Here is a 27103-nt window from a genome sequence, read left to right on the forward strand (position 1 = left end):
TTCGCGGAAGAGTTCAGCCAACTCACGCTGGGGAGAACCTTAAGTAAATAATGGTGTCCGGAACGATGGCCGCGTTATTCGCTTTTCGGAGAGATGTTCTCAACATCTGTTTTTCGTAAGTATACTCGCCAAGAAAGTTTGTGCGGGAAACATAGCAAGAAGTAATAATTACCACTAGTGTTTGGAAATTCAGTTGTTTGTGCTGCATTTGCCGTTTGGTACTCTATCTCTGGGCCCTTAAACAGAACCAATAGTGAATTTCACTGGTTATGTTTAAGAGCTTTCAACGATATTTGCAATACACTGCTTTCTTTTTCAAATAATATGCGTGCGTGCGTGCGTGTGCCTTTGGCTGGATGCCTTCAGCATTTGATTGTCACTCTCGATCGTCGGTGAGGCTATTCTGCAAAGGATGAAGAAAGTGCGTGTTGATGATCAGCCATGTCACCAGATGATGGCGAAAGGCAAGATCTTGGTCGAAAGAGGGCGGCCGTCATTCCGTACTTGCGCCGAATTTCGTATCGTCTTAAATATTTCGGGAACAACGCAAGCACGACAGTTGCCTTGTCTGTCCCAGATTGTCCAAAAGTTGTCCAAATTTTGTAAAATCACCTCACTGATAGGGATGCAAAAAAGAGCGTGCAGTGTCAAACACAAAAACAAGCTTGTTAAACCACGTATTCCAGAATTCTAAAACCTCCGACATGTATCGTATCGATCCGTTTATTGAATTCAAGTTCCCATTGTCATTAGACAAATATATGGAAACCCTTACTCATCGCTTAAGGCTAGGCACTGCCTACGCAAAACATTTCTTACATAGAATTGGCCGTGTGCAAATCCGAGGATATGATTGTGTATTTGTAGATGAAACTACACATCACCTCCTCCTAGAGTGTTCAATCAACTCTAATGACGTTAGACCGCAGACCTTTAAATTTAAAGAAACTTTTGGGCCCTTTGCGAACAATGGCCTTGGAGAAGAGTGCTTTAAAGTATTAAAAAATTTTCTCGGAGATAGCGTTATTGTTCGCCGTTATTAACGCATTTAATCTTCCTTTTATTTCAATGTCGCTGTATGTATGCATGCGTTTGTGGATTATGTTATGATGACGGTTCTGTTTTGACTATATGTGATAATCCGGTTACACGATATATGGACCATGCACGGACTGAATTTGCATGTATCATTCATCATTTCATATCATTTGAATTTTTAGACTTTCTTCCACAGTGATGTGGAGTTATTTAACTCGTATACTATCTCTACCAGGTATTTTTAATGTCACAGTCTTGCTGTGAAAATGTTGATTGACAAGTTCTGGTGTTGTATGAGAAGATTGTTTCACTTGTAATCTTGAACCTTGTCTGTTGTAGTTTAGACCCATTCAAGAGCTAAGCAGTAGTCGGTGCCTTAATGGGCGTCAACATTTCGTTATATTATATCCGTAAAAAAAAAAGGTTTGCTTCCTGCCTTGGAGGAGTAGTACACAATGTTCTACAGTTCTCCGCACAGTGTGCGTCGGGCGGACTGAGCATTGCCCAAAGAAACGCCTAAACGAGCATAACCAGAATGTGAAGAAAGGAGGAGAAGGTCATCGTTTCGCTCCAGGAACGGAGATTTCTGCCCGCGCGAAATTGTCGAGGTAGGAGCAATGATGAGTGATGCTTATAAGTGTGGATGTCGCCATCGGTTTGTTTATCTATAAAAGAAAGTAGTTTAGACAATGACAGCTGTACTTGCCGACAATGCACACGGTTAAGCTTTGCCGCGAGATTGGCTCGGTTCTTCTTCTCTTTTTTTTGTTCGTCTGCACCTTAACGTGTCTATCATTTTTTCTATTATTATTATATGGTATTTAGGAGATGTCGCATTTAATTGACACTGGCTACTCCTTTCCAGATAAGGATTAAAAAAAGGAATAAATCATAACAACACCAATTCCGGTAACATAAGTACGCTAAAGTACGCTGATGTCACACTATAACTGAAAGACAACTCCAAATCATAAAAACACAAAGTCCAATCACGTAAGTAGACTAATGCTACATTAAAATTGAAAGTCAACTAAGAAACACAGCAACACAAAGTCCAGTTACATATGTGCACGAAATAAACACAAACTCCAGTCACTTAGTTTGACTGAAATGAGGACACATAAGAAACCACGGATTAAATTCTTATGAAGTTACAAAAAAAGAAAACAGGCATTAGATTGGCGAAAGTCGAGTGAAAAGAAAACATAGAATGCGCTATCACATTTAAACACTCTTGTCAATACTTTCCGAGAATATTGCTCGCTTCTACGAATCTTTGAAGGGCCAGTAATGCTCGTCTTTGGAATGAGTATGTTGGCTATGGGCCTGAAAGGCCTATTTTGTTATTTTGAAAATTTGTTACATTTTTGAAGACATCTCCCATCAGACTTTATTTACTCAAATATCGACTCGGCTGCCGTGGAAGACAACAAAATATAAAAAAACAAATACTCTGCTACAAAGTGTCTCAAATGCCCTCATATTTTGGCTTTGAGACTTTGTACAAAGTGTTCTCCCTCATCTATCGTTGTGCGAGAGCAACGACCTTACCACTGCAAAAATGTCGGGACGACGCCCTTACGTTTAGTACTTCCCGTTTGCTTACCGACCTCCATGCAGTTAGTTATCCCGGTTGAGTCGAGGAAATTCCACTTGTAAATATTTACAACGATATTCGTCGCATTCCTACCTTTCCACAGCCAGCGCAACTTAGCTCTTTTGTCACGACAAAAGTATTACGTTAGAGTGCACTTCTGACTAACGAAGACGTCTTCCAGCGCCTCTAATGAGCTCCTAGGAAAAAGCTAGAAATGCATTGGAGAGTGCACGTACCAAGGTTATCTAAAGCACAAAACCGCAGAAAAAAAAGAGAGAGAAGCGATATGTGTCTAAATACAAAAAAAAAAAACGTCAAGACAGATTTTTTTTGTGTGTGTGTGTGTGCGTGGGCCCTGGAAATATAGTGTCTGAATGCCTCATGTGCGCCGTTAGAATAGCAGTAGGTCAAAATTCAGAAGGAGGATAAAATATCTGGAGCATATTTAAGTGGGAACCACGGACGAGAAGTTTGTATTTTAATTCAAGAAGTCTAGGCGAGATCGAGTAAGGTGGTATTGTTGGGGGGAACAGATTGAATTATTAAAGCATAGACAAAAAATAACCGCCGCTACTAGTCCGTGAAGATGTTCGAACAGCGGAGCTGTGTTATTTACAGCGAGTGTTACACCAGGCAAGTTCAACTTTGCAAGTAGTCTATATAGTAAATATTTTGTTTCGCTATTCTTTCACCTCATTTTCGCTTTTGCGTGCTCCGCGTGGTGAGCATGCTTTAGGAGTGATATTTTTTTTTGTGGTTCTGCCCGTATTTTATTGGGCTTGAGTCAGGGTCTACGACGATGAGCCCGTTCACGAGCCAACTTTCGCTGACGCTCGCGCTAGGCAGCTTCTTCCTCAGGAGTACGCGCTACTCGTGGTCTTCCCATAGTTGTAGCTGGGATGGAATATGCGGAACAACTAATCCAAAGCTCCGTATATTGGGCGCTAGGCCCACCACTGGAGATTCGGGCGCTGCAATTGTTATGACGATTGGTTGGATTCGTTTGACGATTGACGTCTTTGTGTTTTTTTTTATAATAAGGTTACACACACGTTTGGCAGCGCCGGCATCAATCGAGGTCATGTCACCGTAGCTTGACTACAGCAATGCGAATATAGGATGTTGCTGGCGCTGTCTATTTTGGAGCGATGCTCTTGCATGACAGTAAAGATGGGCGCTACGGCCCATCTAAACTTCAGTAGGCCTTAAGGGCTCTGCTAAAGTTTTTAAGGACCTGTGAATTCTGCGACCGTCTTTGAATGTGGTAGCGCGTAGCACCGCGTTACTGTGCGAATTTTTTCCCAGTTCTTTTTTTTTCTTCCTCCTTTTATTCCCTTTACCCCTTTCTCCAGTACAGGGTAGCCAGCCGGCACTTACACTGGCTAATCTCTCTGTTTTTCCTCCCCTTTTGCCTCTCTCTCTCTCTCTCTTGGCAGCGAAGGAGAGAACGACGCCAGTGACGGTTTGCCCCCAGTTCGCCGTTGTCGCTTGCCCTCGATGTCTCGAGTTCCCTCGGTAGCGTGGTTAGCAGTTTCATCTCGGCATTGCCGCTTGCGATTCTTCAAAATTAAACTCCTTCAAATTAAATCGGTCCGTCATATAAGACGATGAATGGCCCATGGCCCCGTGAGTGCGGCCTCTCTATTACGACGACAGAAAAGTGAAATCCAACGCTATAACGACGAGTGACGATGGAGCCAACGGTGGAAGAGGACGGCGACGCTCGAGCCATTGCTGATGATGATAGTTTTAGTGAAGTCTGACAACGACGGCACAGGGTCCACATAAACATCTTTGCTGTAAAAGGATTGCTGACAGGGCCAGAATTAGCGCTTTGTCTTTCCTCACTGCGGACACTGTGGGACGCCACCGTGTGTAAAATAGTTGGTAGTCAGGCCATCTTCGGTCAGCATAAAGAAGGAGCTTCTGGTCCAATAGTCGCGGATTCCCTGAAACATTCGGCCACTGGTTACAACAGCCGCCAATTACTCGAGGATCGCTTTATGTATAACATTGTCCTACGCCCCTTTCACATCAAGAAAGAGCGCCTCTGATATGCGCTTAAGGCATTTTTGTTGTTGAATGAATGTTGTGAGGCCAACACCAAGGTATATTTATGACCTGCCTCACCGAAAACCTGTCAAGGAGTCAAGGTAAGCATTGTGACGTGCAAGATACTATGCCGGGTGTGTAAGGATCATTTCTTCCATTACTTTTCCTAAGCTTGCCAAGGCAACGGGCAATATGACGTCAGGTTGCAAGGCGACTTTCTTTGTTTGAGTAGTGGTATGAGGCCACTAATCTTCCATTGCTGAGGAGGAATGCCTTCATGCCATGACCGGTTGGATTAATTCAGCAGCTCTTGCTTGGACTCTTGTCCAAGGTAGGGAAAGAGCTGCATAGGTGACGCCGTCGGGCCCTGGTGAAGACGAACATTGAGAAGCAGCCAAAGAGGCGTGGAGTTCTTCTATAGTTAATCGAATTTTGGTTTCTGGAACGCGAGACACAGGGACGGCACTCAAATCTTCGGCGTTGGGAGTGACAAACACGCCAACTATCCGCGCACAAAACTCATTCGCCACCCCATGTTGCGTCTGGCAGTGATGTAGCACTGAGGCCATGAAAGCATGTCGCTGTTTCGGAGACGAGCCTAAGCCACGAACAGTCCTCCAGATGCATGAAAATGGTTTGCGAGGGTCGACTGATTCACAAAAGGACCTCCAGAGTTGTTCCTGCTATTCTCCAAACAGCGCTGTATTTTCTTTTGTGTTATCTATGCCATTTTCAGGTCACAAACTGCCCTCGCGCGCCTGTACCTCCTTTTATCTCGTCGTCGAAGTGCGATTAGCCTTTTCAGTTCTACGTCAAGTAGGGAACGGTTCGCTGGCAACGTTAGGAGGCATTAAGCTTCGCTCATTGTCTCTGTGATGGTTTCCTAGAGGCTACGAGCAAGTACTTCTCTGCATGCATTTTCCATGTGTAGCTTAAATTTTGTACAGTCGAATCTTCGTATCGCATTCACTGAAAAGGAATCCTTTAGCCCCTTGACCCGCAAGCATGTAACAATATGGTTGAACAAATGTTGCGAGGTCCATGACGCTGCGGATGCTGGAATGTATGGTACCGATAGAGAGAGAGATGAAGAGGAAAGGCAGGTACGATAAATGGTCCCAATAAAGGCATGTTATGGCAGGGGGCGGCATCGCAACACTCGACGTGCGAGGACCAACCATTACATCGCTTTTTCCATGCAGTTATTAGAGCGATAGGTAGATACGCTGCCAAGTCCAACGGCAATTTTTCCTGCCTAAACCGAATTGACTGTCACTGAAGGGGAACAGCACCGAAAGCCTAGGTCGAGCAGCACGCAAAACACACGCGCACAGTAGGGACACGTAAAGCTGGACGGGTGCAGTCGCACTGTATACCATGGATTGTGAAAACATGCTAGTACCGCTCTGTTTGCCTCTTGTTCAAGGTTTCCGGAGGCGGTACACATGATGCCGTCAGGGCTTGGAAATGATGAGCGTTTTCGGGGCAACCAAATCCACTTCGAGTTCTATTGTAGCACGCGCGACCATTCTCGGGACTCGATTCTCCGAGACGGCAATGACGTCACCACTGGTGGTGACAGGCTCGCTAAATGTTATCCTAAGAAATTCCTGCCCCATATCAAGCTATCTTTGATCAAGATGGAAGGCCAAAAATTACAAGGGTGGCGTTGCTGTGGCGGTAAATTAAGACGGCACACTTTCCTCCAGATTTCTGACAGCAGTGTGCGAGAAACCAGTTATTAAGAGAATTCAGAGTACACGAATAGGAACATACGTGCGAAATCTAAGTAAGGAAAGAGGGAAGAACGTCGATTTGTCACTGAAATGTATGGGGATCAGTGACGCCTGTAGTATAATCCTGCGGGTTATAATAATTTTGACTGCTCTGCGCAGTCTTTTAGTTTTCGGTGCGACCTTAATGAGCACTGCATAAAGTAAGCTTCCACAGTCCGCATTTTGCATGCATGACTTCCTTTTGAAAGAATTGCTGCCATTATTTGCAAACTTGAAGGGAGAAAAGGGCCGACAGAACGGTGAAGGTAGCCTAGTAACTACTAGTAACACTAGTAACACTACTACTAATACTACAGTACTACTAGTAACTGCTAGTAAATACTAGCAGTTACTTCGTCCCTGAATTTCGTCCCTGAATTTTTGTCAATACATTTCACAATATCAAAGGTGTAAGGTATTAAGAACGAGCAACAATTCGAAATGGTTATTCTTGTATACTTCAGCGCTTCAGGCAATTCTCAGTCTAACAACTTCAACTAGCAACCTTTAGCTGGGTTCCTGAGCAATTATTTACTGCACATTTTATGCCATTAAGGTCTGCTGTCCTTGTTGTTTTTCTTAACTTGCGACTGTTTACTAAGAAACGTTTTCTGTAAAGAAAAGGAAGTGCTGGTACAAGCTGAATGCAATTACGTACCAGAAATGTTCACTGTCTGCAGGTCAAGCCGGGCCAGGAATACTGGAGAGCAGCAAGCTTTGCTGGTTTGCTGCTATGCATGCTCTTGTACAGTGGTTCTGCAGTTTCAGCGTTTGTTCTAGACCGGATGTTATATGGCATCTTTAGGAATTAGAGGCACTACTTTCTATAATGAATACGTTTCCAGTGCTTAGTCCTTGTCACAATATGTAGGGTATCAGTCTTTTTTTTTTGTAAATATGTCATATATAATTATATCTGTCACACCGCATAATTTAAACTTTTGAGCTATATAATTGCAGGAAAGTTTTACTTATGCATGCACAGCCATGAGGGACAACCAAAATTTAATGTATTTTTCGCATTTTGGTCAAATTCGCACTAAAAGGAAAGAAAATTCTACATAAATATTCAACAGGCAGTGAAGAACCAAAATAAACAACGTACATGAATGAGTCACAATTTTAATAATAATGAAAGACAGGACTCTTGTTACGCAAACAAAGCACACTTAACTTTCGTCGAGTTTTCATGCCAGAAAAATATGGCTCAGCAGAAAATCACCTACCTAAGACTGCCTCCGCTACTTCAAATTGTGTCATGCCAATACTGCAACAGCAGTGATCTCAGTTCATCCATCTTGATCCCTTTTTTGCCACTTCGAGGAGAGTAGCTTGTGTCTGCAAACATTACGTTTTGGCTAGCCAGATTCATTATCCCTCTAGCTAGCTTGTTATATCCCATGGTTCACCCCTAACCTTCTATTCGCGCTGCGACCACTGGCCCTTGGGTTATCCCAGGCGCGCTATAACGCGAAGCTAATCCAAACTTTCCCATTTGAATTCTGCAATCGGCCCCCCACGATTGGTCAATAAATTTTCGGTCCAGCCCCGCTTCACCTGTCTGTCACGCAGCGTCACGAAAACCGCAACAGCTCCCCATTCCATATGACTCGTACACACTGATTACATATAAACAGACCGAGCAAGAGAAAAACAATTATTTCTGATTCGACGCCTTTTCGCAATTAGCCCTTTTCTGTTGGTCAAAATTTTTGGGCTGCCCCCACTCAGCCTCTCTGTCACGCGACGTCACAAAAGCGCCTACACTCTCGGTGTCAAAGTGACTGGTACGCAATAAAGATGCTTTAATATGTCGAAGAAAACATTTTTTTTTGCTCAATAGCCGGAGACTGCCCCTATCCTAAAGGAATAAAAGATGACTGCCCGCCGATCACTCAGGCACTGGCTACTCGCACCTGCCAGAGAGCATGGATTTATTTGCGTACAATAAAGTTTTTGTGTGACAGTACAATGTTATTAAGCCCTTTCGGTACGTATATGACATCGCTCCGCCAACTCTTCATCCTTGAGGATCCGTTTTAGTGGAATTCTTAGACTTGCGTTGCACGCCACCGCGACTATCGACGAGCCACCACAAGCTAGTAAAGGAAAGTGGACCAATCGCAGACGCCGGCACCACCCTCCTCATCCTGGTTATCGACTTTCACTCCGCTGGGTTGGTCCCATCGAAACTCTACCCAATTAAGCCGCGCTCCTCGCCTCTCGTCAGCCAATTAGATAAGAAAAACCGCTCAACGTAGGTAATGTTATTCGTTTTGAAAGCAAACAAAAGTGACCTCCTGTAAACAAGTAGGGCGTTTGTTTCAGCTCTTCAGACAACCCGGCGGGTCTATATATATCTCTTGATATATTTTCTTTTATTTACCCTTTAAACAAGCAGACTTCTGTTTTTACATACCAATTCTGCAAGGGATGCTGAAACCAGCGTTGTAACACACATTCATGATTGTCAAAATGATCGACTTTTTGACATCGAGGTCCATAATACTAACCTTTTGTGACTCGGGGTTGAATACGTGAGACGGACTCTTGGAGCAGACGAAGAGCAGTTGAAAAGCTTTATACAATATGTACATATAGCGGGTAATAGCCTAATATACAATATGTACATATAGCGGATAATAGACCGACGGGGCGGCTGGTAGCGACTCTCTCCGTAACAATGGGCCGGCTGTGCATTCAATCCCTTTGGGCGTTTCATCGTCGGCAGGACGAGGCAGGGCCGGTGCTGACGTCAACCGCGTTTCCGCTTTCCTCTCTCGTCGAAGGAGAAGCCCAAGCTGCACAATACCGGTTTGCACGGCAAGGGTCAGCAGTTCGGTGGGATTCTGAAGGCTGCCAGTGGATTCGTGGTGGTGCTGTGTGGCCCCGGACTCCGCAGTTCAACCTACGGAAAGGGTTCGGCAGTTTTCTGGAACTTTGCAGGTTGGGCAACCACTTCAGAAGAATGAGGTTGGGAGGGGGAAGTACCGTTGCCTCGATGTAGGCACGCAGGGTGGCACAACATAACTACAGAAATCAAAGCTGGCATTGCGAAGCTGCTCCGCTTGATAGCTTTTCGCAGCCCCCACTCCAGCTCAGTTGGGATGGTAGCTGCAAAAGCACCATCATGATCACTCTCTCCCTCTATGAGGCATCCCATGCACAGCCGCACTGCCAATTATCATAACTGCTTTCGCCCTCTGTTTTCTAACGCAGTGCTAGCATTTTGCGTACCTTGAAAAAAGAAAGAAAGAAAACCTGGAACTGTCTTTGCCATTCGGCAAGGCTTTTATATATTATGTATACCCCGTACACTTGTAGCATCTCCACGCACTTACCTGTCAGGTTGCACAAAAGGCATCGTAAATATTTGCTGTTCTTTGTGCGTGCTGTTCATCCACAGAACACAACATACTTCCTTTCGAAACCGTGTGTTTGTGGCAATGGAACTCAATATTATATATCCAGGTCAAGATATCAGGTACAAAAGAAATCTAAGGAGAGAGAGGTAGCAAAGGAAAAACATCAGAGAAAGAGGAAAGGAAGAAAAGCTGATCAGCTGGCTCATTATCGCTTACTACTATTGAGTCTGTAAGGAAACCTTGAACCCTCTTCGGTTGGATGAACCAGACATATAGAAGTTGAGAAAGGAATCGCCCGAACAACCAGCGCGAAGACAAGATGAATAGGAGTGTACACGAGCGCTAGCGATGATAAGGGAGACAAATTCGAGGAGGAAGACCCGAAAAAAAGGAAAAGTAACGCGCAGAAAACGGGAATGTGGAGGGAAAAGAAAGCGTAACGTATTTGATTCCGATTGCTTGCAGCTCGCTTCTTTTGGCTGGCGTTGAATATTCAGCCGCATGTGATTAAAAACCCGTGCCTGCGGGCAGCGAAAGTAAGGACGAACTGTGTTCTTTAGCCCTGCTGTTCCAGCGGCAGGGCGCGTGCTGCCGTCATAGTTACAAAATCAAGACGAAGTAGGTGGCTGGTAATAAGTGGCGTGGTGTAAAAGGCTTAACAAAAATTGCGACGGATTGAATATTCGGAGGCAGTTTTGCGACAGGAGAAGGAGAAGGAAATAAAGGGAAAAGGCAAAGATGTTAACCAGAAATGTGTGTAGTTGGCTGCCCTATTCTGGGGGACGGGAAATAGGAAGTAGAAATATGAGATAGAGACAGGGAGGGGAGGAAAACCCGCAGCGAACTCGATCAAGTACGCGGAGCGCCTGAGCAAATCAAAGGGGTTCACATAGGCCAGTCGCCCTCAATAAAGACAAAAGTGCCTTCCCAGCTTGGTGGGCCGACGGGCGATGGGGATAGTCTTCAACTTGCACCTGCACGGACAAATTATTTAAAAATCACATCATCACTCAGAGAATGAGGACCAATTATACCCGAGTCTTTCTCATGCAGTTTATCGTAGCCCTGCTGCTGAAAAAAAAACATGATGGACCACTTCACGCAGCACAATTAAGCTATCTTGCCATACAAGAACGTCAACCATACCTCTCATACTCCTCTTGGAAAATCGCCCTCCAGCCACAGCGACATCAAACGCCATCGAATGACCAACCTTAGATTATGGGGTTTTACATGACAAAACCGCAATCTGATTATGTGGCACGCCGTAGTATGGCACGCCGAAAAATTGGGCAACCTTTGGTTCTTTAAGGTGCTCCTAAATTTACGTACGACAGTGTCTTCGCATTTCGCCTCCATCGAAATGTGGCTGCCGTCGCCGGGATTTGATCCCGCGAACTCGTGCTAAGCAGCCCAATACCATAGCCAATAAGCAACCACGGCCGGTGATTGACCCAGCTTCACACAAGTGACGAAACCGGCGCTGGAATGCTTAAAAGCCACCGAATTTTCACTGTAGGCCAAAAGGCATGGCAGTACTAAAGACACGCGGATGCATAATTCTCTGGTATTTTAACGCGACAGTGTTAAGGAGCTCGCGTCGCAGAAAAGCCGGTTTCATCGGCCTCGGTGGCGTTGGCCATGAGCGAAAAATCCCGGAAGGCAATTCATAAATAAAATCAACTTGCAAGATGGGCTGGGCGGTAATCGAACCAGAGTCTCCAGATTGTGAGACGGAGACGCTACCACTCTGCCATGAGTTCGATGGTTCAATGCGGGACAAAAGCGCTTCTAGTGAATGCGGTGTTACCGTAGTAACATGCCGTATAAAGTTATACTGCGGTGTATATATCGGCAATTATGAGCACGTAAATTACAGAAGTCGCAGTAAACGAGTAGCGAAGTACGTTTCCGCTACATTTCTTCTGCGCTTGGCTCACACCCAGAGCCATCTTGCAGCAAACACAGAAGACCCCCTCCTCGCAATGTATGGCGCTGCCCCGACAGGTGACGCTGCACTGTAGAGCGTCCGGTGGGAAAGCGTCCCCTGCGATGTGTGCCGTGCTGCTGGCGAGGAGTCATGCGTCTGCGTGGGGCTCTCATGCGAGATAGAGGACGATCAAATCGAGGCGTCAGCCCCATAATCGCGTCCGCCTTCATGCCGCGTCGCGGCCTGGCTGCCCGTGCCGATCATGACGTTTGGCTCGCGTAGATCGTTTCTCCCTCCAAGACACCGAGTTCTTTGGTTTTTCATGGAGGCAGGAACTCGTTTTGGCAAATAATTTGAGTATAACGAGTTGTCGTTAGTAGTGCTGCCATCAGTAAGCACAGTCAATAAACTTCTAGAACACACAGTCCTCAAACATATAACCGTATACCTCAAAGAAGAAAGCGTCCTAGCACATTGAAAACATGGTTCCCGCAAAGGATTGTCCATTATCACTCAGTTGCTAGAACTAAGCCATTATTTATCGTTCAATACTGATAATCAAGAACTTATAGAACTAAATTTACTAATTATTTAGAAAGCTTTTCAGCATGTCTGGCGCAGAAAGCTCATCACTAAATTAGAACCAACATTAGCGAACGGTCCGGTGATTACATGCATTAAAGATTGCCTAGCTAACCAATTAGAATTTGTAGACATTCACCATCAGGCCTCGGCATTACCTCAAGTCGCATCTGTCGTGTCTCGGGGCTGTGTCTTGGCCCCTATTCTTTCTTTTTAAATATTTATCAATTTTTTAGCATCTAACGTACACGTGAAAGTAGTGTTGTTGGCTGATGATTGTATGCTACATCAATAAATTAATTCACCTCAATACGACTTAACCTCAAGTAAGGCATTTGACTCCGTTTATGAATTGACACTGATTGGCAAATTACCCTTACCGTTCACAAATACTCTGCCCTATCAAGTACCGGGAACGAAATTCATGTCTGAGTTTTAGTATGCTATACATGACGCCCAACTAACAGTAGCTTTAGAGCATAAATAACTTGATCTACTACTGTCCCATTGTTTTAGATGGCACTCTCACATCAACGGCATCACATCAGCCGCTCTAAAACAACTCTTCTTTCTTAGACGGCACCTTCGTTTTGCACCACCTACAACCTAACTCCTAGCCTTCAAAAGATTAGTTAGAACACTTCTCGAATATGCTAACATTGCATGGTTGCCACACATGAAACATAACATTAATAAGTTAGAAGGAATCTACAGAAAGGCAGTTAGGTTTAATTTTAACAGATATCGCCTTTCGCATTCTCCGACCGAATTAACAAAATGAGCTCGCCTTCTTGCCTTAAATATAGAGCGAAAGTAGCGCGATTAAAATTATTGTAGCGGCTACTTCACAACCTGGTAAATATATCCACTATTAGACACGTTTCTATAGCGTTAGCGAGGCCTACACACTACAAGCACTCCTTGACACCATGTAATACACGCATCATTCTAATTGCCTCAAATATTCGTACTTTCCCTCAGCAATATGAGATTAGAGTAAGCTTGACCTCTTAACTGCTAACACATATCCACTAAACCAGTTTGACACAACGTTCGATGGAGATTTACTTTCATTGTACGACTAAATCATATAATCATTAGGCTTTATGAAGCAGTAACTTGTGCGAAATCATTCATTATTTCGATGTGTTCATTCCTTCTGTTCGTATTGCCATATGTAGCATAACTTGCACTTTGTACCCTATGTATTATACCTACCTAAATCTACTCATCTTTAAATATATTCATATATACCGCGATTGTCCTATTTAGGTTTGGTCATACATTAATGCATTATTGTAAGATCTATGGTTTCTACTGTAACTTTTAGAATACACATATCATTCTTCATACCAGTATTCTATGTAACATTGTTAACCTATCTTTGTGATGTATTCTCTAGATCTAACCCCTTTCTCTTTGACTGCATGTCTACTTTAATATCGTGGGAGATTGCCAGTATGTTCAAATAACTAATGGTACTCTCCCTTCGCATATTGTGGTGTTTTACCTTCTTGGAGGGTTAGTTGAAGAGGCGGACGTTGCTAGCACAAAAAACTGCAATCTTTAGTTTGCAAATAACGGTTTGACTCCAATCTAAAATATCGCTTGCAGGACAAGCGTTTGATCCTATGACTGGAATGATTAACCTAGCCTTAGCTGCTTAGAAGTTTAGAGTATGACAATAGTTGTGAGTTATCTTCCTCCCCCCCCCTCACCTCACTAAAAAAATATTCAGTGCGATCGGACTCTGTGAAAATGGTTGACCAGCGAAGCTGTTTGGCGCACGACACACAGGTGACCAAGAATATTGAACAAAGGTAAGAAACATATTTATTGCCCCAATCTGTGGTCATCGTGGTGATATAGGTACGCACACACATTCGCGTATCACCTCTGTTACTAAATGTGTCCATCACGTAAGACAGTCAATGGCTGATAACGCGGCCTCCCCACTACGACGACAGAAGTCAAATTGTTCGCTGGAACGATGAGCGGCAATGGAGCCAGTGTTGAAGACGACGACGACGACGACGATGAACGCGCGAGCAGTGGAGAGAGAGAATAAACATTTTTATTAGGTAAATGCAGCTAGGGAGAGGCGTCCTCATTCCAGGATGCCTTGAGCTCGGGCCGCGTCCTGGGCCCTCGCAATCAGCCGTTGCTGATCCTCGAGGTCGGAGCTGGCCAAGGCTCTCTCCCAAAGCTCGTTAGTGGGGTAAGGGTTCGGATGATTTAATGGTGCCGCTCTGCAACCCCCTACTATGTGCCTGAGGGACCCGGGCTCTGCGCAGAAGCGGCATTGCGGAGAGAATTTTGTAGGGTCTATGAGGTGATTTCTGGTTGGGTGGGGGAATGTATTGACCTGTAGAGCTCGGAGGAATCGCTCCTGCTCTCTAGGTAGTGACTTGTGTGGGGGTGCATATGTTCTGCGGGTTAGCTTGTAGTGTTGTGTGATGTCTTGGTAAGAGACTAGAGGGTGCATGCGCTCGGGTTCAGATTCCTCGGCGTCGGCTCGGTGGGTCAGATCTCGAGCCACGTGGTTGGCGACCTCGTTGCCAGGAATGCCTTGATGAGCTGGCGCCCAGATGATCATGACTGATCTCGTTGGCGGCTTTTGCTTGATGATCCGGAGTGTAGTGGCATGAATTCTGCCGCTAGCAAAGTTGCGGCACGCCTGTTGGGAGTCGGTCACTATGACTTCAACCTCTGTTTGGGAGAGAGCGAGGGCTATGGCCGCTTCCTCGGCTTGGAGGGGATTGTGTCGTGTGAACGAAATGCTGCTCCGATGTTCTGTGTTGACGACTACGGTGGCTGTTGTGGCTGCGCGTCTGGAGTAAGAAGCCGCGTCAGTGTAGGCTGTAGAGGATAAAGTTCCGTATCGCTTGTGTATGGCCAGGGCGCGGGCCTCCCTTCGCTCTGCGTGGTGCACTGGGTGCATATTGCGAGGTAGAGGACGTACGGTGATGTTTCTCCGGATGGCATGGGGTAAGCTCACAGTCTGAGGCGGCGGATGGCTCAGAGGGGCAGAGAGCCCCAGGCGTAAGAGAATAGATCTCCCTGCTTCCGTAATCGCCAGCCTTGTTCGCTGACTGGATAAATGTGCCTCGATCAGCTCCTCCGCCGTGTTGTGCACACCTAGTCGTAGTAGGCGTTCTGTGGACGTACTGATTGGCAGGCCCATCGCCTGCTTATATGCCTTTCTGATCATTGTGTTAATTTTCTTGAGTTCCGTCTCGTTGAGTAGTGCGTACGGAATAGCGTAAGTTATTCGAGACACGACGAAGGCTTGGACAAGCCGAAGCGTGTCCGCCTCCCCCATGCCTCTTGTCTTCGTTGTTATTCGCCGGATCATGTGCGTAACTTGGGCTGTTGTATTCTTAAGCTTTTGAATTAATATTGTATTGGTGCGATCCGACTGGAAAACCATTCCCAATATCTTTACGCTCTGAGACGGAACGATGGTGTGTCCCTCCAGTCGTATGTTGATAGTGGGCGAGTCGCTTCTGTGCTTCTTTCGCGGTGAGACCAGGAGTAGCTCCGACTTTTGGGGGGCGCAGCTGAGCACGCATGACTTAGCATAGTCGCTCACCACGTCTGCAGCTTCCTGCAAGCGGCTCTCGATTTCCCCGATGGACCCTGTGGACGACCAGATGGTAATGTCGTCGGCATATAGGCCATGCCGGATCCCTGGGATGTTATCGAGGAGCGGCGGTAGGCCTATTAGGGCGATATTGAAAAGGAGAGGGGATAACACTGCGCCCTGTGGTGTGCCGCGCCCGCCCAGTAGGAAGGGGTTTGTGGCTTTGTCCCCAACCTTTAGGATGGCTTTTCTATCGGAGAGGAAATCTCTGATATAGGAGTACGTCCTGGCCCCACAGCCCAGCGCGTTTAGCCTCTGTAAGATTGCTGTGTGCTTGACGTTATCGAACGCCCCTTTAAGATCTAAGGCGAGGATAGCCGTGGGGGAGTTGCGTGTCGCTGGTACAATCACCTCCTCTTTCAGCTGAAGTAGGATGTCTTGAGTTGAGAGGTGTGGACGGAATCCTATCATCGTTGTTGGAAGTTTCCCCGAGTCTTCCAGGAATGGTTGTAACCGATTGAGAACGATGTGCTCTAGGAGCTTTCCTACACACGAAGTGAGGGAGATCGGTCGTAGGTTCTCAATGGCTTGTGGCTTGCCTGGCTTCGGTATCAGACGAACCTCGGCTATTTTCCAGTCCTCAGGAAGGTTTCCTTTCCTCCATACTTCATTAAGATGAGCGGTAAGCTCTAGTAGCGAGGGGCTGTCAAGATTTACGAGTGCCTTATTGGTAATTTGGTCCATTCCCGGGGCTGTGTGGCGTCTCAAGCCCATTATCGCCGCTGTTACCTCATGTAGATGAATGTCCTCATCTAGGAGCTCGTTAGGGGTGCCGGTGTAGGGTGGCAGAGGCTCCGATGGCTGTGTGGGAAAGTACTGGGCTTTGAGAGCCAAAAGGAGGTCCGCCTCATTTCCAGGAAATTGGTGAATTACTCGGGCCATATTGTGGTGGGATTCCGTTTTGCTGCTGGCCGGGTTGATTAAATACCTCAATAACTTCCACGTCTTGCCACGTCTTCCACTTGTCATGGCGCTCTTTGGCCAAACCTGGCCCTTGCGCCATTAAACACCACATATCATCATCATCATCTCAAGCTGTCGCAGAGGGATAGCCAATTCTCTCGGCATAGCGTGGAAGCGTATTCCGCAGCCTCTTGTGTGAGTAGTGCTATTCGCCTCTTGAGCTTGCGATTTAATCTTTGCCTTTTCCAACGCTTCAGCAGGCTACGCCGGGCTTCCCACATGTGGAGCAAGCGGGCGTCGATGCTTGGAGTGGTGGTGGATGTTTCAAGCATTTTGGTGTGTGCCTTCACATCCTTCTGAAGCTGAGTGATCCAGTCCTTAATTGACTGAAGCCGTTGGCTCTGTTCGTTCGCAGCTCTTTCTTCTCTGATCTCCCGCAGCTTGGTCCAATCCGTGAGGCGAGCTGTGCCTATCCTGGCTTTGTATTCGAGCCCATGGAGAGTGGTGGCTAGCAGCGCGTGGTGGCTGCCTAGGTACTCCTCCAGATTGGTCCAGCAAGCTTGGGGGATATTTCTGGTGAGGGTTAAGTCGGGGTTCGTGTCCCTTTGAACGCTTGTGCCGAGCCTCGTGCTATTCTTTGGATCGTTGACGAGTGTGAGATCCATGTCCTCAATAACTTTGTGAAGCATGTTTCCCCTGGGGTTGGTGTACGTATAACCCCAGAGGGGGTGGGCTGCATTAAAGTCGCCCACAATTAGAAGCGGATGGTTGCGTGCTGCGTGCGTGGCTTGCTCCAAAACCAGTTTGAGGACCGATGGCGCGCTTTTCGGCCGACAGTAGACGTTTAGAACAAACATGGGACTCTTCTTCTTTGTTGCCTGTGGGATAATTTCGAGCAGAATGGCAAGCGGGTCGGATTGCTGGAGATGGTGTTGAACGGCCACTAGCTTCTTACTGACCAGGGTGTGAAGGCTGCTGCCTGTATCGGTGCCATAAGTGACGTATCCGGGTAGGCGGACGTATGTGTTCGTTTCTTGCAGTGCGATGATTTCGGGTGGTCTTGTTGATGTAGCGATGTATTGTATCAGTGATCCATACTTGTTCTTGTAGCCCCGGCAATTCCACTGCCACACCGTGGTTTCGCCTGGGGAGCCCCCGCGCTTACTGAATATATGTTGAGGCGGAGCCATCTTGGTTATCAAGGGGTGGTGATACGTGCACAAGATGGGGTTCTGGGGAGCCCAGAGAATCTGGCAATTCTGGTAGGGTCTGATGAGCTGTTTTCTTGGGGCGCCGGCTCTGACGAGCTTCCAGTGCTAGTATGCGTTCCTCTAGCCTCATGATGCGTTCCGCCAACTGAGTATTAGAGTGTTGTTGTTGAGTTGCGTATTGTTGTTGTTGTGCCGCTGACTGTTGTATAGCTGTGAGTTGTTGCTGCATGGTAGCTTGTAGGGATGTCTGAAGGCTCTGAATAGCTTTTGCTACTACCTCTTCTACCTTCTGGAGAGTGGCATATTGGACGGGTATGACTCCCTGCGGTGCTGTGGGCTGCGCGGTTGATCGTTGCGGTGTCGGGTTTGAAGTGACTGTGTGAGCTGGCTGATCTTCCCGTTTCCGCTTCTCCGGGGGTGGGGTTGAAGTGTTTTGTGTAGGGGTAGTGCTATTTCTTCCAAGCAATTCATCTTTAAGTGCTACGAATTCTGCGTGTATGCTAGTAATTTCTGATTTGAGTTTTGCGTTTTCTTCAGTGAGACGCCTAATCTGGGCATGTGCCTGTGCCAGCTCTGTGTCAACAGGGGGGGACGAGCTTTGGGAGAAACAACCTGTGCCCAGCTCACCTGCTGCGTGACCTGCGCTGCTCCCTTGCTTCCCCTCCTGCCGCTTGCGGAACGACCACGGCTCGAGGTCCTGCCATGGGATGGCGTCCGTCGTCGCGATGAGGTCCTACGCCTGGAACCGGAACGCGGCCTGGAACTGCTCCTCCCCTGGACAGCTCCGCGTCGTTTCGGGGACCGCGACTTGCGGGATGCGGAGTGCTCGCCACGCGGCCTCGGAGACGAGGAGCCTGCTCTCGGGGTCTGCTGAGGTTTCCGGCGGTTGACGGGCGGTAGGAACCTGTTGGGGCAGCCTTTCGCTGCTGTCGGGTGATCCCCGCCGCACAGAGAGCACCGAGGGTGGCACTCGTGCTGCTCCGTTGCTAGCGAAGTGCCGCACTCTCTGCACTTGGGTGTGGCGGGGGGCCGCGGGCAGACGTCCTCTCTGTGGCCTGTCTCGTTGCAGGTTCGGCAATGTGGCACGGTTCTCTTGTAGAGGTAGCACCGCAGAAGAAGGCCGGAAAATTCGATGTAATATGGCACTGTTTTTCCCAAGAATGTGATCACCATGGTGGTTGTGTTTCCCAGTCTTCTACATGTTAGCACCTCGTATCCGGGAGATTCAATGCGTTTTAGTAACATTTCGGGCGTGGTGTCGTGATCGATGTTGTATATTACCCCTTTGCAAGAGTTATCGGGGGAAATTCCGTATGATGCAATATCATATGTTGTTGCATCAATTGTAATTTTTTGCATCTTGCTTAGTGCCGAGGCCGTAGCTTCTGAGGCAGTGCTCAGAACAAGGATGTTTTGGTCTTCGTCGATGCGTATTTTGAATCCAGTGGAGCCGATTTGTAGCTTTGCCTCATTTGTGATGGCGTCCACTAACTTCCCTGGGCTCACCTTGTTGAGCTGCAGGCCGTTCCGTGGACGAACCGCCAACTTGTAATCATCGGCAGGAAGGGGGGGTTGTCGGGGCTTGCGCATCGCCGGTCGGCTGTGGCGGAGAACGGGCTTCGGTGGCGTTCGGGAAAGTTGGGGCATGGTCGAGCGTGTCTGCAGCCGACGGCGACGGGCACGACTGGTAACATTGATCCAAGGCTCACTGTCTTCTTCGTTCTCCCCGGCGGCCGGAAGAAGTCCTTGGGATTCGCGAATTTCCATGTCCTCGTCCTCCGGGGCCCCGGTAGACGATTGGTGGGCTTTGTCGGCGTCGGCATTGAGCAGCGCGTTCGCCATCTGCAGCGGTGCGGCGGCCGAAGCCTTTGCTAGGCCTCGCCACTAGCGAAGTAGGTTTAGCAGGGCGGCCCCGCTTCGAAACTTGATGTGGCCGTAAAATGCAAAATATAGCACTTACACCCTCAAGTTTGGTGTTGACGTGCTCTGGCTGACTTCAGGCACACGATGATTACGTAGAATCTGGATGCGGAGGTGATTTCGCCGAAAATGTAGCTTCTGTGCGGAGCAGATGTGGAGCCCATCCGACCCGTCGCCACACTTCGTCGTCTTTCCCGCGAGCAGTGGCACTAGTTGGCACTAGCGCGTTTGCGTGGTTGGCGCCGAGAATTTCTTAGCAGTACTTTTCGAAAAAGTTGTAGAAAACATTTTTGAAAAACATCTTGCCCTTATGAATGGGATCTCTTTAGGTCCCACGTGTGTCAAAGGTAGTTAAAGAGCGCGTTATGGGTGCTCGAGCCCACAGGGGCAGGTGCCATTGAGCTTCGTTGTAAAATGGCGTAAGCGTTCCAACTAGTCTTGTTTCGAAGTGCATGACAAAGGCTTCGGGAGACTGTTAAAAAAACTATGGGGTTTAACACTCTAAAAAAAATTTGCTCCCTCTGCGGTGTGTATCTCTGCCACACAACAATAATCGTCATCTGCCTTGCTTGCGTATCCTTTCTTGAAAACGCTGCGCCCGCTACTTTCCTGTCGGAAATGCTATGTCATGCTGATAACGCGCATGCCGATCGTTACCGGAAAGTACCGGGCTCGCAGCGTTAAAGAAAGGAAATGTGGGCAACACATATGACGATTATCGTTGTGTGGCAGATACGACTCAAAGGGTGTAAACTTTTCTTAGAATGTACGTGCCAAAACCACTTTCTGATTATGAGGCACGCTGTAGTAGAGGACTCCGGAAATGTCGACTACCTGGGCTTCCTAACGTGCACCTGAATCTAAGTACACGGGTGTTTTCGCATTTTGCCCCCATCGAAATGCGGCCGCCATGGTCGGGATTCGATCCCACGACCTCATGCTCAGCAGCCCAGCACCATAGCCACTGAGCAACAACGGCGGGTGAGGGAGACTGTTGACTGGAACGTCCGTCTACCATATAGTCCATTTTAGGGACAGAGATCTGGCAATAGGTGCTATGGTGCTATTCTCGGCAAGGTAAATACCAAGAATTCGGTAGATCAGCTAACTCATAATTTCAGTTTTCTTGTAGAGCCCCCTACTGCCGGTAGAGCGGGCCTCTTCAAGTTACTGAGAAGGGCGCTTTAGAACGCGCACCTATAAAGCGAGATATAAGAAGAAAAAAGAAGTATAGGCTTGCTGCGATAAAGGTAGGGAAACGATAGAGCATATTTTATTAGAATGTGAAGATATCCGCCCAGCGGTCGATTTAGGCACCACTGGCGTCCTCGAAGCTCTTGGGTTCATGGAGAGTAGAGGGAAAGTAAAGATGTCTGCAATAAAGACTAGTAAGAAGCGATTGGAAGATTGGGGGAAGAAAAGTAGGGAAACGGCAAACAATGGAGACGTACAAAAACAAAGTTCACAATAGGGGATCAGAAAATTTGGTTGCTGGAACTCATAGTCGGGTTATTTTTCTCTTTTTTTTTCCTTTTTTAGCCTAGCTAGGACATTAGGCATATTAACACGAAGAGCATGGTATGGTAACCCACCGCCCCGTTCCTAAGGGGACGCTCATAACATCCATCCATCTATCCGCGAAAAACTAAACCCCGAATTGCGCTGTCACTCACAGACGATTATTTTAAAGATTCGCTCGCGTAGGCAAATAAGGCATCATTTTACTAACTAACTAACTAACTAACTAACTAACTAACTAACTAACTAACTAACTAACTAACTAACTAACTAACTAACTAACTAACTAACTAACTAACTAACTAAACAACTAACTAACTAAACTAACTAAGCAACTAACTAAGCAATTAACTAAACAACTAACTAACTAACTAAATAAATAAATAAATAAATAAATAAATAAATAAATAAATAAATAAAATAAAATAAATAAATAAATAAATAAATAATGCACAGTTTGCCCTGAAAGGCTGCTTGGCCTTGCACTGAGCTCTTTGGTGGTGGTCTCATGATTCCGACGATTCGCACGTGCGTGTCAGATGTCCTGCGTTCCTTAGGACGGGCGTTATTGGGAGCAACGCAGTAGATAATTTATGAATCCATGTATGAATACATGAAAACGCAGTTATCGGCCTGTACCTGTACCTCAGGACGCGAAATCTTGGCATCACCGCTAGTAGAAATGTGTGTCAAAGCAGTGCTAACATCCCAATATTTGAAATATCTAATATCTGGATAGGTAAATGCTACAGACAAGCCACGTATGCAAAACTACCCCTGCAGAACGCGCTGTAGGCCATCTCGCACTCCACATTCCGCCCTAGGGGCATGGTGCCCTTTCGTAATACGCCTGCCTCTGGAGACGCCATCTACATAATCGCGGCTGCTATAGTACCATAGCCCGAAGAGGACGGATCAAGAACGTCATCGGCAAAGCTCGAATGAAGGGGTTATTCAACGTGGAGAATTCGCACCCTGCAGAGCCGAGGACGACTGATTCTGCGGCTGTCACGGCGAGATTGCATGCTCAGTGGGCAGTAATCAATCGGACAGGCGCGATGCTGGCCTCCGCGGAAATCCCTGCGGATTCGCATTGACACAGAAGCTATACCCTCGTATTACGACACCAGCCGCGACCAGAAGTAGAGAGGGACGTCCTCTCGCCTATACAGGGAAATCTCTCCCGGTTAGTCGTGGCCTTCAGTGGAAGGAGTTTGTAGTTACCAGCTGCCATTTTTTTTCGGGGTTGTTGTTGCCGCTCTTTTTCTCTCTATGCGCACCTGCGCGCGTGATCACGTGCACAGTACCTTTATTTTTAATAAGAGCTGTCGAAATGCATTTTCCACGTCAACATTTTATTTCTTTTATGTCCACCTCAAAGACCCTAGGGCATTACAAAAGGGGCGGCATTAACCTGTTTTCAAAAGTCCAAGTCGTCCCGGAGTCAATGTGAGTCATGCATCATCGTTGGCGAGAGAGATATTGGGAAATTATAACGTGACACTGAGAAATCCTAACGCTACATGGCGTTGGCCTAGTATGTGATCGTCAAAAGGGAACAGGTTGGAATGCTGACAAAAAAAAAAGAAAAAGAAAGGCTTCATTGTGTCTGGCTTTCTCCGGATTCTTTCGTCCGTGCTCTACATATTCCATTATATTGGAAAATATCCAAGGCGTCGACGTAGTAGGTGCACGTCTGGCGTACCTGCGAGGGTGTGAATTTTGCGCTATTACTGGATCACTGCCCATGCAAGCAGCTGCTCAATACCTCAGAACGACAAAAATAAACGCGGCTTTCTGACAGGTGCCCGATCGTTATACATTGGTGCCTAGTCATAGCATTTGCTCCTCCCCTTTTTCTGCAGCTGGCTGAACGTTGATATGCAAGGCTCAATAATTTTAGGATGGAATCGTTGCAGAAAACCAGAGCAAAAATGTAATATTTAGGAGCACGCAGCACTGATGATCCGGAACTAAGTAACCGCTTTCTGATTTCAAATACGAAGGAAGATCGACTGTGTTGTTTTATCTTAAGAGCTGCTCCCGAGTACAAGCGAGTTGTCATGAAAGCCTCGCGCAATTGTGCCTTTTGTGCATGATGCTCAAAAGATTACCTATCCTGGGCCAGATAACTAGACAATGTACCCAGGTGAGTTCTTAGAGCTCATAAAAATGAAAGGAAAGAAAACCGTATTCATCACAGGTCCAGTCGTTTGATTATCTTATTAGCATATACATACTGGCCTGTTCATTACTTTCGTAAGGATCAGCATTTATGTAAAAATTACCAGAAAGCCACAAGAGCACTTAGAAGAATGTATATTGCAGAGCCAAAACCAAACGAAAAGAAGAAACACATTTTTACAAGAGAATACACATTTTCGCGGCACAAAAGCGCGATGTGGCAGAATTCAGAGCTACGGGAGCATGAATCATTACGTAAATAACGCACCTGGATAAGGCGACGCTGTGAGTTTACGGCAGCTCTCATATGATGTCTGAGTATAGCTCGTTAATCCAAGTTTCCAGACAAGGGCTCGTATTCACGAAACTTGTCTTATACGTAAAAGCGCTTCCTTATTCACCAGCGTCCAGGAGCATGCCACTCGTGATGAAGTTTGACATAATAGCAACCAAATTTACGCACGAGAAGTTTTGTAAGAACCGCCCAAGGTTTGTAGCAGTGGCTAAGCTGAGGACGTTGTTTACAAGGGCAAGAAAAAACGAACTCGTAAAACCCTTGAGGGGGATTTAAAGATGGGCAGGCATGAACAGCAGTGACTTTCATCTTTGCGTGGATAGTGGTCAAGAATGCATCACTGCATTCATTCACGATAAGCGATTTTCATCAACTTTGCAAAAGGCTGAGTTTCAGAAACTGACCTTAAAGCAAACTGTAAGGTTCCGGGGCAAAAATACTTGCGAATAAGGGAGTACCCGTACCACCATATTCAAAATGATTCATTTTTCATTGTTACCGCGTACATTGTCTTCAGGAGCTTGTTTTCAACCACAGATTGTTTCCGTGGAAAACATCAAGAACTATTTGAGAATCCTTGAGGATATTTACGCATTTTATTAATCACGCACTGTTAAAAACTCGCGTAGCACACGCTTGTTGCCTTGCTTGAATCCGGCACAATCCTGCCGCGCATTTCAGTACGAGCCAGTACCCCGTTTTTATTGAAGCAAATTTAGTTGACAACTTTGCACACGTGTGTGATTAGCTCTTATTAGCGCCGTGAAGCCGCAACATCTCGCGTGAAAGCTTAATCAATTTCAACACCTGTTGTTCTTTTTGGGGGGAATGGGCGGAGGGTGGACACTGCTTGTGCAATACTGAAGCATAATCCCCCCCCCGCCTCCCCCCCCCCCAAAAAATAAAGATTATAGATGAGCGTTGTGAAAGCTGCTCAGGCGCTGGAAGATCAGAAAAAGATTGCCAGCGGAAGCACCGAAATAAATAAATAAATGCCACGATGAAGTGGGGACAAGGAACAGCAGAACCCGTTTCCTTATTCAGATGAAGTCGACGAGGCTCTACAATGCGATAGCCAGAATAAGAAAGTTGAAAAATAAATAAATAGTAGGAGATAATAAGAAGACTGAGCAATAAACACTCTGCGCGAGCCTCTAGTCAAGGTCATAAATCGGAGCTGCCATGCATAATTACGCTAATGGAACACTGCGTTGAGTTATGACACTCCTTGTTATGGCGTGTGTGGCGCAAGGGATGGCTGGGTTACACCAGGCGGTAAAGTGCACGAAAGGGAACGCGTAATATAAAGTCCAATAACGAAAACAAAAGCAACACGGAAAGAAAGAGAGAAAGGGGGGAACAAGAAACAAAACAGACTTCAATGACTGCTCCACCTCTGAACTCATTTGCTGTGACATAAAAAGGCAGGGCACCGCCATCTTGCCCACTAACTTGCCCCCACAGACAATCAGAAGCTCTCTTCTTAATATACGTTTTCTTTGCGATGCGTACAACCCTTTCTTCGTCGTCTGCAGAATCACTTCCTGCAAAGATGTAGACCCACACGCCCCCACCCTTTCAGCATGCATGACGAACAAAACACCGCACACATTCATAAGTGTGAACTGAAGGGGGTGCGATAGACAAGTTGTTAGCCCATGCGGATAAAATATGCCCGCCGCCGCATTGACGCGAGTGCAAAGTAAATTGAACCGCACTTTAAACGCACCAAGTGTTTCTCTTTATGCGGGACACTTTCTTTTGATATAAACACTTATATCAAAATGCAAACAACATTAAATATCTGCGCTGCGCAGCGCAGTGAACGCGGCCGCTGCGTTCCATTCACTTTTCGCTGTATTGGATTTGAGTGGCGTCGCCAGTAAGCGTCTCAGAATCGTGCGTAGACAACAAGTCGGCTATATTGATTAAGTTGTACTATATACATAGACTAAACATTCTCAAATTTACTGCGTCTTACTCGAGTGGAATACTATGCGTAATGATTTCACGCATATATTTTGCTTCTGGAATAACTTAGGTGAACAATATTTGTAGATAAAATAAGCGTCCAGTAACATGCTTACTTCTAAAAACGACTTGGTATCCTGGTGATTCCCGTACTGGTTACCATTGGCTATGTTAGTATGTCTGGCGCCCAGGCCTAACCTGAACAGGTCGTTCCTGATCGCTTCTTTTCCTTTTTTTCTTTTTTGACCAGCCTGTTGGTTTCGTTCCTTCAAAGCATGGTTGGCGGCGCTACAATTCAGACGTGCCTGATTGCAGTGACGCACTTTTGTTTAATATTCCGCAGGCCTTCTACTTAGAGCTGAAGATACAACCACGTGACAGATAACATTAAGAAATTAGGTAGGTATGATCACGCACACCTTGTCAATACAATTTATGTGCTATCACAAATATTTCAAATATTGCGCAATTAATCTCAATGGCCTAATTATACGAACTTAAAAAAAAGAAAGAAACACGTTGTGCAACATAAGAACAAAGTGCTGTCGGTGTCATCCGCGTAATGTGTGACACTGTCTTACAATGCTTGGTTCAAATGACAGGAAAAAACCAGCATATTTCTGGTTTTAACAAAAAGTGTGTGCTTGTCTCTGTCAGCTGTTCAGTTTATCTCCTCGCCCCAAATCTCGCTGCGACATTTTAAATGACTTAATTATTTAAGTGCTTATATTCAGTGGCAATGTTGTTCATATTTAAATATAGCATCAAAGAAAACAAACTTACACCAAAAGGAGATTGCGGGGTTTAACGTTCTGAAACTGAAAAAAGTTGGTTAAACGTATGGTTCCGTGTTTTCGGTATTATTCGGTAAAATAACTCCCGAAGCGTTTCATTCTTAATAGGTGAAAACAAAAACAACAAAACAAGGACACCCTAATTTTCTTCCCTTGCATTTCCAAGACATTCCTTGCCCCTTTCTCTTCTCTTATCTTTACCAGCATGACGGTTTTGAATGATTTATTCTAGGCATAATCTTCCTGTAACAAGGAAAAAATAGAAGACATGGCAATACCCAAGACAAGCTCCCCCGAAACACCTGTGCTCTTTACACTTGAACAG

At 46.3% G+C, this 27103-nt stretch overlaps 1 protein-coding gene and 1 long non-coding RNA gene across 9 annotated transcripts in view; one reads left to right on the top strand and one right to left on the bottom strand.

Annotated features, from left to right (window-relative positions):
• LOC135903540 (uncharacterized) overlaps positions 1 to 27103 on the top strand; it is a 616847-nt gene that overhangs the window by 569786 nt on the left and 19958 nt on the right. The gene's annotated exons all lie outside the window — the stretch shown is intronic.
• Positions 377 to 20201, bottom strand: LOC139054978 (uncharacterized). The gene is made up of 3 exons (XM_070532685.1): positions 20057 to 20201; positions 18694 to 19938; positions 377 to 403 (listed from the first exon to the last, which is right to left on the bottom strand). Exons 2-3 carry the CDS (start codon positions 19936 to 19938, stop codon positions 377 to 379), a joined length of 1272 nt encoding a protein of 423 aa, XP_070388786.1. The 5' UTR covers positions 20057 to 20201.

The sequence above is a fragment of the Dermacentor albipictus genome, chromosome 1 (genome assembly GCF_038994185.2).
Source record: "Dermacentor albipictus isolate Rhodes 1998 colony chromosome 1, USDA_Dalb.pri_finalv2, whole genome shotgun sequence".
Lineage (NCBI taxonomy): Eukaryota > Metazoa > Arthropoda > Arachnida > Ixodida > Ixodidae > Dermacentor > Dermacentor albipictus.

Bases quoted from the DNA above. Each gene is read 5' to 3' on its own strand.
- LOC139054978 (XM_070532685.1), bottom strand. From the start codon at position 19,938: ATGGCGAACGCGCTGCTCAATGCCGACGCCGACAAAGCCCACCAATCG. The intron at 404-18,693 runs GCTCGTCCCCCC...CATCCTTTGCAG, and splicing joins CACAGGTTGTTTCTCCCAAA to AATAGCCTCACCGACGATCG.